Source organism: Pleurodeles waltl, chromosome 7 (assembly GCF_031143425.1).
Source record: "Pleurodeles waltl isolate 20211129_DDA chromosome 7, aPleWal1.hap1.20221129, whole genome shotgun sequence".
NCBI lineage: Eukaryota > Metazoa > Chordata > Amphibia > Caudata > Salamandridae > Pleurodeles > Pleurodeles waltl.
The window spans coordinates 393,667,301-393,679,770 of record NC_090446.1 but is presented as its reverse complement, the minus strand read 5'-3'; the positions used below and the strand labels follow the sequence as shown (position 1 = coordinate 393,679,770).

Below are 12,470 nucleotides of genomic sequence, written 5' to 3'. Positions count from 1 at the left end.
AGAAGGCTAGATTATCTGAGCTACAGACATGTGATGATAAAAACAGCAGCTAAAGGCAAAAAAGACAAGCATGCTTCTTTTCCAACATGGTCACCAAGAATGTACCAAGGTATGGTAGAGATGGCTACAGAGGGTTGGAAATCCAGCTGCTGTTAGTAGGATCAGGGCAGCACATGCCATCTCCATGTGAATGTCAAAGAAAGTGGTGAATGGGGTAATGCGGTGTTGTCATTTACTCTGCCCAGGGATTGTCACCCATTCCATGGGGACCAGTAAACCGTAAAGACAAACAGGAGAAAAGCTACAGCCAATGCTTATGTACAGCCTGCCACTTAGTCCTTTTCCTCTTTTCATTTTGATAGTATGTGTTCTGATATAGCGAAATTGCAGCCCTGCCAAGTGCAAGCATCAGGGGTTATAGTATTGTATGTTAGTGTTGGTATCTGCATTGTAGTGTCGTGCCCAGTGACGCAACTGTGGCATGGGCACTGCCACCAGGTGATCACGCCAGAGGAGAAATTAAGGCATACCCCCTCAAGTTTTGTCCCATGTGGGAATAACCCAAAGACCACGTGTGGTCAGGGAAGCAAAGTGGGACCTACCTGCACAGACCACCAGCAGCCTGATAAACTGTGTCTGTGTACATTAATTATGCGTTAGGCCACTGCAACTGCACGTGCCATACTCACAGCGCCACACAGCATGCTTTGGCCAGATTAAAATTTTACTTTTGATTATTTAGATTGCCCTGGCACAGTGTACTTGAGTTCCTAAAAAATAAACTGTAAGCCTACAGTCAGGCCTCTCTGGTCCATGTGAGTCACGCAGTGGTGTCACTGATAAGCAACAAGGCTAGGACCCAGCCTCATGTGAATCTGGCCCCTTCTATTACTTTCCCAGACACGTGCCAGTTGATTACAGTAACAAATCATTTGTTTCTGTCCTGCCCTCGACTGCCAGACAAGGTGCACTACCCCTCACAGTGTACTGTGTACAGGTGGTCGAGTGGGAGCAGGATGTTTTAGCAGAGCCACGGTGAGAGCAAATATGTGCCTCTCCCCATGCTCCAGCAGCAGTTAGCATGGCAGGGGAGGGGGCACAAGTAGAAACTGTGGGGCAAGGGGCACCACCAGCTTCTGGTGACAGAGGGGAACAAACAATACTGGAAAGTAAGCAGAGCATTGTTGCCATGAGTGTGATGGGTGTAGTGGTGAAACGAAGTCCCCCTGCAGTGCAGTGGGGGGCCAAGCTCCAGGGGGCCGCCTCAGCACAGCACCTGGCCTGAGTGAGTCCGGAGAGGGGCCCCTCCATGTTCTGTGCAGGAAGCCTCCTCCAGTTTTGTTACGCCACTGGATGGGTGCCGTACTCTCCTGGAAGCAAGCGACTGGGTAACTACATTCTGAAAGCTGTCTTGTTTAGCCTCATCTTCCTCTGGGTCAGTTTGGTTTTCTTTTATATACTGTGCATGGCCTTACCGCGCTTAAGGTTGCGACTTGGCTAGCATGACTGATATTTTAATGTCCCAACCAGTATAACAAATATATAAAAATCACCGAAAGCCAGTATTTCTCCCCCTTATCAGTATTTTACATTTAAAAATGTAAAATGTGCTCTAGATCTGCCTTAACGATTCATCACTGATAGTTAAAGTAAGAAAAGACCACAAATCCATGTTCAAAATTATTATGGATGATTTTTATATGACCTTCTTTTAAATATCAAGTCCAGGCTTTGCAAACCCTTAAAGCATGGAAAAATGGCTGGTACTTTTCTTTTTGAAAGGTGGCAACCATACGCCTGCCCTGCTGTGTTTTTCCCCTTGCTACAGAACAACCACATTAGGTCACTATCACACACATGCTTTTGCTCCTCCCTGCCAAGGTTTCTCTTACTGCAACTGTGCGATTGTGAAGTAAAGTAGCATCTACCCTCTTAGTGTTAAGATGGGGAGCCTTCTGCCCCTGCTCGACCATGCTGTGTTGCTGGTGTGACTATAGTTCTGCTCACCTAGGCACAGTGCCTTTGTGGTTTTACAGGCAATTAGCAGTCTTCAGCCTTTTGGCACTATGTTCAGCCTTTTGATGCTACTTTGGGCCCTTTCCTTCTACTCTAGACTGCGTCCTGGCTTTAGTTCCATGCAGAGGCCCCAGCCTGCCTTCATGTACTTCTCCTAATGCTGTGCACCATGATGGCCTCCCCGGGTAACGTGCTAGCAATGTCAATACTTGCAAAGAACAGGTTGCTACCTAAGGTACACCATAAAGTTGCATTTTAGTGGGTTTTGGAACAGTTAATTCTGTTTCTACCATTTATGACTGTTTTCTTTCTGACAGTCAAGTACTAGTTACTTCTTTGATTTACTTGTGAGAAAGTGTCACTCACAGTGTCACACGTTTTGTAGCAGAATGTCACTAATACGCACACAGAAATGTCACACATACGCAGTCTGCACCAGGTATAAATACTGAACCTCAGACTCCACCTGATGCAGAAGAAGAAATACTTTACTGCTCTGCTGAAAGAAGGACTGCCACTCTGCTACCCTGATGTGCTGCCATGCTGCCCTACTGCCTGAGTAAGAGGGACTGGACTTGCATCTTGAACCCAGGACCACCAGAGTGACTCCAAGGGCTAGCTGGCTGGCCTCCTGATCAGAAGCTTCAGGGAGAGAACGGGCTTACTGCATCTTCAACCCAGCACCTTTACCCTGCCAGCTGTGTGTCCTACAGTCCCAAAAGTGCCTCCCTAATCTTGAACCCTTTGAAGTGGGCCTGAAGGTGCTCTGCCAGCCCACCTGAGGTACCAGAAAAACAGACGCATCAGAACTGCTGCACGACTCATCGCCTCAACAAACTGCATCGGAACTGTAGCGAGCATGACCTATCCTGGCTCAGAACTTCACATTGCTACCCACAGCCCTTCAGGAACCCCCTCTGCATGATGCATCCTTGACTCAGGCTTTTGCATCGCAAGTCCCTTGTTAACTGAATCCTCGATGAAGATACAGGACTCCACATTGCAAGCCTCACAGCTTCTTCAGAACCATTCAGTGTTTGACGCACCCCGATGCAGGACTTCGCATCACAAGCCCCCATTGATGGCCTCCCCGATGATGGCGCTGGACCTTGCATCGCAACTTTGTTGCTCCTAGGAATTGCTAGTGCACAATGCATCCTTGATGCAGGACTCTGCATCGCTCCAGAACCAGGATTGAAGGTACTTTTGTTCAGTGGCTCTAACTGAGTCTCTGTAGCCAGCCAGCACTCTATCCCATTTTTCCTGAATTTGTGACTTTGTCCTGGTCAGGCACTACTAGATAATCCCAGTTGGCGCTTTGTGCTTTTTCACTTAAATCTTTATTTGCATGTCTGTGGTTGTACTGACTGGACTTTTGCCCTTTTGGTTTTAAATTATTTATTCGATTTTTCTAAATTGATGTGAGATTTTTCTTGTGTTGTGTTTCACTTTTATTGCTCTTGGAGCGCAGTATAAATTTTCAACTAATAATCTCCTCACCCTTGGGCCACATAGCAAGAGATCTTGAAGATAAGTAAGAAGGGAAGACGCTGCACATACAAAACAGTCAATTATTTTTACTTTAAATTACCTTTAGATTCTGGAGTCAATAATGAGAGTTTGGGTTATTTTAAAAGGTATTAATTATTATTTCATAAATCTCTGTACTATCAAGTCAAGTTCAAATTGGAATACAATGTTACAGAAGTTTTAACAATTACACAAATAAAATTATTCTTCCATCCAATCAGAGCGCAAAGGTTCCATGAAACAAACACAGTTTATGTTGAGATGGTAAGTTCTAACAAAGACCATTCTAAACACATGATACATTAACTAAACTTTTTATCAACTTTCGAACATCGGCTGAAGTTCTCCTCCACATTGAGTTTCTGAAAGAGAGAACATTCAGGTACGTTTTATGCGTAAATACATCTCATCATTTCCACTCTGACACGTATTTAGACTAGAAGCCTATTCATAAAGAAGCAAATTTTAAAATTATTTAAGCAAAGTGGGAATTGCATAGCAGGTAACGTGATTAAACAAAAAAAAGAATATTACTTCTTTGTTAGAATAGGAAGCTAACGCCATGAATAGTTATGAAAACCGCCATGACGGAGGTTAAAAAAAGCAATTTCAGCTGAGCTATTGCATTTAGGAATTTGTCAACATTAGCATTTTCTGTCAAATGCATGTTGTGCAGGCTTTAAAAAAGAAAATGTGCGTTTAATATGCAGCGTTTATTTAGGCCTACTTTTCACTCATACAAGTTATCATTTTAAGGCATTAATTCCTGTTAAAATCTTTAACAACTGTTTGAAGTGCTGCATAAATATTTTTCACATTGCCTGTAGGTTAAGCCTAACCGCTCTGTGCCACACTACCAGAGGGATGAACACGCGTTAATTTAGTGTTGCTTGTGACTTCACCCTAACAGAGGATTGTGGTTGCTGCTTGAGTAGGGTTTCTCACCCACTCAACCATTAACCAAATTTCTTACAAAGGATTTCAAGAAAGATAGCGTTAGCTGAATGTTCACTATAGGTATTTTTTTAATATCTACTTGTATAATGGGCCTAATAATAGCCATGTATAAAAAAATCACACTTGATTGGTGCCTAATTAAAACAAATAGTTAATCACTATACTTAATGGTGCTCTTTGTTCTTTTAAAGTTTGAGATAATCCTACGGTGATTAAAATGTATGCTTTGTACTTAACATACAAGTCTTTGTTGTCAGTTGCTGTAATACACACTGACCTCCCTTATCATAATTTGTACCTGGTTATTTCTGGATTCTTGCAAAAATGGCGTAAACCCCCTAGGATTGAAGCTGCTGCACAAAGTGCAGTGAAACAGACACATCAACCACCTGAGCTATTTATGAATATAGGAACCTGAGACCTATTGAACACACAGATGTTTGCATTGAGTGCCTTTACACTTACAGTGAATTTTTCAGCTGATAAACCTGAATAGCGGATTAATGCCCATGTATGCAAAAGCCTTTCAGTGGTCCGAAACGGCTGATTCACGGAATAGGGCCAGTTCTGACTGCAAATATGCTTTTTCATCTGTACAAAACACAAATTGTGATTCAGTAACTTGCTACTAAATCACAATTTGTGCTTAGTGATTGGCTATTTGTAAGGGGCATGTTTAGGGCAGCCCTTCTAAATATCAAATTGCAGTGCTATGTATGAATGTTTTGAGACTGAATTAAAGGTAGTGGTATAATTTGCAAATGGGAAGGGGTCCCCATGGGACCCCTTCCCCTTTTTTGAATGTTGAAACAAACATTTTTTAAGAGCAGGCTGTGGTCCAAGGAAGCACTTGCTACTCCTAAAAACGTTTCATTTTATATTTTGAAATGCATACCGTTTTTTGTTAAGGAAAATGGGCTGCATTTTGAAAAAATATTGCTTTATTGTAAGCAATCACAGACATGGTGGTCTGCTGGCCCCAGCAGACCACTATCCCAGTGATGGCTGCAATTCCTAATGGTTTGTATACTGTGTCCTACCTCATTAATAATCAAGAGCTTAGTCTATTTGCGACCACATTAGAAATCACGAAATGAAACTCAATAAGTTTCATGCATTAGGAGGAGTAATTTCCTAACTTTGATTTGCAGGAAATTGCAATAAGGTAATCACTGTTCCTAAACTTTTTACATATGGCCCATCGTTGTTAGTAACTCTACTGTTTTAATGTTCCAGATTAAGAAATCTGTTGGAAACATAACCATCACAGATTAAAATCTCATTGTTGACTAGGCAGCTGCACATTCTTCTAAGATAAACAAACAGAACCATTGAGTTGTTCTGTATCATCACCTATGATTTCCTGTGCTATTTAACTGAAATACTGTGGTACGTCATTCATACAAACACAAATACAACTCTGTACGCGCTTTGCCCACATTATCATATTTCCTTTCTCTTAATCATCCTGTTATCCACTTAACGTTGGTGAAAAAGGAGCACAAAATGCTAGTCACACCAACTTTTGGAAGATCTGACCCACTGCTTAATTTGTAAATAAAAACTTGCTGTTGCCCAAAGCTCTCCTCTGAAACACACGGCTGTTGCCTTTAAATGTTTGAGCACAGAATATTGAGGCAGCCTAATCTTAAAGCCATCTCGGCCTCTTTAATCCATTTACTGTAACCCCCTGCCCCTTCAGGTAATTCTTGCAGTTTTCTGCTTTCTCCCTTTGTGACACGTTTTCGTCTTTCTCTTCTTCCTTCTTTCCCATAAGTGTCTTTTGCCTGTGTAGTTTCCTGATGTAAAAAAATTGTGACGGTGCCCCCTACCGGCAACCACTGGCTCAATTTAAGCACTGGTCTGACCACAGTTTAACATTCATTTTTGAGGTCTCATGTTGAGTGACTTCAAAAAGGCCCGAGAAATATTTTTTATAGTGTGGCCATAACTCTTGTAATTAGCTGTAAGCAATCATGCAGGATGACTGCAAAATTGAGCGACCTTCTGCAATATTACGTGAGAAGAGCAATTCAGCAATTAGCGCCATTTCCCTAATGCCAAAATGCCTCTTCACGTTCGAAATGGACCCGATGATGTATTTTGCACTAACAAATGCGACTGAACACGAAAAGTAGTACGAGCAGCCCCTTGCTAAATGTACTCTTGCAGTAAGGTTTCCCTCCCAACGTTTTCCCGGCATTTAGTGCTATTCATATAGCACAAAATGGACATGAGGATGCATTTTGTGCTAGGAAAAATACCACTAAGTTTCAAAGAACACAAAGAGGAGCACAAGCAGCTGCTCAAGCTTGCTATTAGTTGTTTCTGTGATTATTTTCACCCACAATTACTCATAAATATGCGAGAGATCCTCATCACGTAATTATCAGTAATTCTGTGTCAAAGAGTAACATGGAATTTCTTAAATTACTCCGATTATTCTGTTGTACCTAAAATTACTCCCAGGCCTAAAATCATTAAATAAGAGGGCATGTATGTTATTAAGAGGCACATGTATATACCATTTTTCCTGTCGCAAACAGTCTGATTCGCAGAATCGGACCGTTTGCGCCAGGATTTTTTTTTTTGGTATGTACAGACCCTATTTTGCGATTCGGTAATCTATATCCGGAATCGCAAAATAGGTTTGTGAATCGCAATTAGGAAGGGGATTCCCTTCCTAATTGTGAGTCGCAGCACCATGTAGCATTGTTTTGTGACCGTGAATGTGGTCACAAAACAATCACAGTTAGCACCAGTTTCAAACTGGTGCTAACCCATTCGCAAATGGGAAGGGGTCCCCCTGGTACCCCTTCCCCTTTGTGAATGGCAGCAAAAATATTTTTTCAGAGCAGGCAGTGGTCCCACAGACTACTGCCTGCTCTGAAAAAAATGAAAAGAAAACTTTTCATTTTTTTAAAAAATGCATCTCGTTTTCCTTTAAGGAAAACAGGCTGCATTTCCCAAAAAAAAACTGCTTTATTTAAAAGCAGTCACAGACATGGTGGTCTGCTGTCTCCAGCAGGCCACCTTCCCTGTGAGGGCGGCCATTCCCAATGCGGTCGCAAAGTGCTACCTACCTCATGAATATTCATGATGTAGGTCATTTGTGACCCCATTGTGAATCACAGACAGTGTCATTGACACTGTTGTACATCCGGTTTTGAGAGTCGCAAATTGCGAGTCGCTAAGACTCATGGTCGCCGAGTCGTAAAACCGGATCTTTGTGCATGTGGCCCATAGAGCTTCATATCACATTTTTTAACCTTTTCAATGTGCTGTAAATAACCAGTGTTACTATTGCCCAGTTTATAGTTACCCAATTGACTAAACTTCACAAGGATAGAAGATTTACTTGGCATTGAGGTGTTTCAAACGTGTGACTTGCAGGTCACAAAAGATGTCAAAGGCGAGTGTGTATCTCACTAAGTATCTTGCCCCCTATTTGGAGGAACACAGCTAGAACAAATTCATTTTTTGCTGAAAACTCCTTGGTAATGGTAAAATGGATTTGAACCCCCTGCCTGGTGTGTGCTTCCTGCTGGGTCAGGGCCGTAGAGTTGGTGGTGTCGGGTCAGACGCGATATGAAGTGTTCTGTAAGAGCTTGCTAAATACGTTCTTGTTACTTTTCTTTGCACTTGTGTAGTTTAGTGTAAACTGCATTCTTCGTGAAGAGTATTGTTTACATGTCAAATAAATTACATTGTTTTGCAGATTTTAGAAATGCTCTTTCCCACTTAAAGAGCACTGATCAGGCTAAGGATGATAAGTGTTCACCACGCTCCTGTTGTGGCACTTTCAGCACACCCACAATGTTTGTTGCTGGTGCACATGCTTCAAAAATATTCAAAATTTGCACAGGCAAAGTTTGCAGGTAGCACTGCCCTATGCTATAGCGCGCGCTTTACAGGAGGAGCCACAAAAGAACTGGCAGCATTTCTTTTATCGAAAATGAGATGAAAGTACAAAAGCAGGTACAAAAGCTTGTTACGCTGCTTTGACAATTTACCAAATGTGTCCTCTGTTTCGAAGGAAACCAACGGTTTTCACTGTGAACACTCAATCTGCATATAATCCGTGTCTCTCTGTCTTTCAGGGTTCATTTTATATCTACCCTGCTGATGATGAGAACAATGATTTCAAGATCATGCAAGGAGTCCCCAGAAACAGGCCCATCAAAGTTCTTGTACGATTGTATGTGGTTAAGGTAAGTGGCCTTTGATGAAGGTTCAAGGTAGCCCATATGCAGTTTTTTTTACATCTGTGTCAAAAGCACAAGGTAAGCCCAGGTGCAGCTTTTTTACATCTGTATCGAAGGTGCAAGGTCAGCCTAGATGCTGCTTGTTTATAACATTCCATTAACAGTACCCCCAAACATGTAATATATTGGTATGTACGTATATGTAATAAATTTGTACATGTATTAATTTGTCAATAACACTAAAAGCAGCCACTTGTTGGTCCCGTGTTTGCGTGTACACCTAGAGGTCTACCAGCCATGCTAACTATTAATCTATGCATAAAGCTTCTCACTTTTGTGCCCCTGTTAGCTGGTCTCGTTGATTCTAAAACCTGGACACAGGATCACCGTACTATTTATAAACTCTTCAATGCACTAATCAAATCTCTTCTGTGAGATCCTCCATCACCCTTTCTGGTCACTTTTGCTCCAATGCTATGGCCATCTAAAGTGAAAAGCATGTGGAGTTTCATATAAGGGGAAGGAGAGCAGGAAAAGCGGGGAGAGGTATGTAGGGATAACTGTAGAGGGACATGGAAAAGGATGAGAAACACACTGCAGGAATTCAGGGCTGGTTCCAAAGGAAGGAGATCCTAGCGGAATCACATAGAGTCACCAGCAAGGATGTTGCTCTCAAATAGACTATAGGGACATCAAACATGGCCTTCATGCAAATCCATACATCAGCTACACTGGAAATATTGGCAATCTGTAGACAACTGTACTGAGGAAAAATAACATTGGTATGAGGCACCTTTAAATGCTTGGCCAATGTAGGTTGAAATCACCACCTCAGCCTTGGTGCCTGGTGACATCAGCAGGTGAGGGTGTCCAACATTACTGGTGAATGACTGGAAATTCCTACACAGTTTTTATTTTCATCTGAGCCTATGTTGAAATGCAGGATGCAGTATAGTGTGCATATTCTGACCCATCTTCAATGTCGTGACTCAAAATCCTCATGCTATCTCAACCATAGAATGGCACTTCTTGGAAAGCAGCAGATTCAGTGTAGCTCGTCTGTTTTCTCAGGCAACTTTCTAGCAGCCTGTTCATTCTTATATGACCTGTGCTGCAAATATTCATAGCACATCAGATGGTCAAAACAGGTAAAACCTTGAACTTGGGTCCTGCCAAACAATTCCAATAACTCATAGAATTCTTCCAGTTCAGTTGCTGGGCATAGGTGTTTGCCTGTGCCAGCACAACACTGTGATGGAACAAACTGCTTTCTCTAGGCAAGGTAATGTATCTCACAGATTAAGAAACAGGGCCGGGAGAACCATCACTGATATAGCTCATTGGCCCAACTAAGTGAAAGTGCTTGTTCATTAACTAATAAGTTTGTGGGTGTGTGTTGAGTGGGTTAGAAGGTGAATGTTAGAATGAGGCAATGTTTCCACGAAAGGATACATGTTAGTGATAAAACTGGTGAGTGGCAGATTGCACGGATTAAAGGATGAGAGTGCCTGGATAGGTGAGTGCACAGATGAAAGAATGAAAGGATGGGTAAATGAGAGCATTGGTGGGTAAATGGCTGAAGGAAATGAACAGAGGAAAGCTAGAGGAATGATGAGTCTTTAGCTATTTAAGTGGGTGAGTGATTGGATAGGTACATGACTAAATTGATGAGTGAATGCTTGAAATGACTATTGATCCACATCTATGCATCTGATAGAGCGGTCCGTAGTAATAATTTACCTGTGTTCGGATGCTCTTTAGGCCGATGAATCTTTTGACTAAGTGGGAACTCTCCGTACTCTTATATCGATCAGTCGCATCAAACCAATAATCAATAACGAACATAAGCAATACCTTGATCAACATAACACTTAACAATTAATCCAGAATACATTTCGGCAAACCCTGACCTTTCAGTCAGGAATAACCACACCAGTTTATTGCAAAGTTAGTGAATTTATTTCCCTATATTAACAAAGCTAGCACAATATATATGTGTCTCAACACCAAATGATAAACATAAATGAACATTAATAGCTGTCCATAACGGCGAAACAAGTGTAATCTATGTAGCATTTGAATCACAAGGCATTCGATAATGGCAATGCAAAGCACTAATACGATAATCTGTAATGAGCTAATTGCGTACATTTAGTCAGCATGACAAGATCTCAAATTGCATCGTGCGACATATGGAATCCTCATCTAACCTCAAATTAGCATCGGCATGTGGGACTTCATGCAAAAATAATTTAGCAACATTAATTTAGAAAAAACTCCTAGCTAGGGCTCTTATCAAAATCAGCAGTTGGTTACCTAAAAGAAACACAATGCAATTTTACAATTTTCCTTTCATATTTACCAATTACGATCAGCATACAAGGAAGTCTTCGTCTCACAGGTACCGTTTCTCGATCAGCATGGGACGGGGCAAAGGGGCAGGGGTGAACGGGGCAATTGCCTCACGGCGGCAAGGTAAAACTATTACTTCATGCAAAGGGATCAAAGTTAAAGTCTCTAGGGCAAGAATCATTTAAAGTCTCTTTCTCTCGATTAGAGAAAGCATCAAAGTCTCTCAAAATGGCGTCGCAGCGAAGTGGGCCATAATAGCTACGAAGTCTGCAAAATGGCGGGTATCGAGCTGGTAATGGCTACTTTCTTCTCGTGCACCTGTTTTTTATAGACAACAGTTCGAATCCAGTAGGGTCTCCATTGGAGGGTTCATAGGTTAGCTTCAAATTGTCCAATCAAAAACGACAGTTCTCAAGCTTTTACTTAAGCATACATTATCCTTGGAGATGGGTACGCAAGTTGCAACATTGTCTACCAATTAGCTCACTTTCAGAGCCTCCATTGTCCGCACCTGCAAGTCGACCTTGAAGTAAAGAGAAAATATGCCAGGCTGGCACGAAACTTTAAGATAAGCATGTGAACAGTTTCTGTGGAAAAGTACAGCTTCAAGCAGAAATACACGTTTAATAGCACATTGGAAAAATACGAGCATCTAAACCGTGAGACCAGGCCACTAGGCCAAAGCCTCCGCTAAAGTAATGCTAAGCTAACGCATTTCAAACAAGCAAATCGTAGCACACGTTTATGATTATGTCGGATTAGTGCAATTCTAATACACCACGTTACATAAAGCACGCTTATAAATGTTGGCAAACTTCTCTAAGGGCACATTTTGTCCCCGTACAATCTTTATTAGTTCGGTTAAAGTCACACATGATTATTTCACACTACGTTTATGCGTTAATAAATGTAAAACCTTCATTTTCTGCTTCATCAATCCCTCCTCTGATGACTACTTGTCATCACACAAATTAAGCCCACAAATTTTATTCCATTAAAATTCTGTCAGTTCTCTTTTCCTTTTAGTTCCCCTAGTTTGCGCTTTGTATTCTTCTGCCATTCTTTTCATAATTTTCTCCTCCTTTCTTCTTTTTATTCTTTCCATAATCATTATTATTCCCCTTTTTATTCCCCAAATTCCAAATACACAAATTATCACTATTAAAATTCCCTCTATTATTTTTAGCAATATTCCATGCCAAATTCCCCCAATCCAATGTCCCACTGAAGCAAGTCCCTTTCCAACCTTCTCCCACACTCCTGGTTCTTTCAGTTCCTTCAAATCTGCACTTTCTTTTGTTAGATTAGCAAGCATAGTTTTAATTTTCACACTATTGTCAGGTATATAGGTAGAACAGTGTCGTGCACCAAGCATTTTGCAAACACCGCCATCCTTTGCTAAAAGAATGT

The 12,470-nt window shown here is 41.5% G+C and overlaps 1 protein-coding gene across 2 annotated transcripts in view; it reads left to right on the top strand.

Moving 5' to 3' along the window:
- LOC138304105 (fer-1-like protein 4) overlaps positions 1-12,470 on the top strand; it is a 1,042,026-nt gene that overhangs the window by 879,470 nt on the left and 150,086 nt on the right. For both annotated transcript variants that reach the window (XM_069243852.1, XM_069243853.1), the window contains one exon: positions 8,604-8,714. In XM_069243852.1, the coding sequence (XP_069099953.1) occupies positions 8,604-8,714 (111 nt within the window). The remainder of the gene's footprint in view (positions 1-8,603; positions 8,715-12,470) is intronic.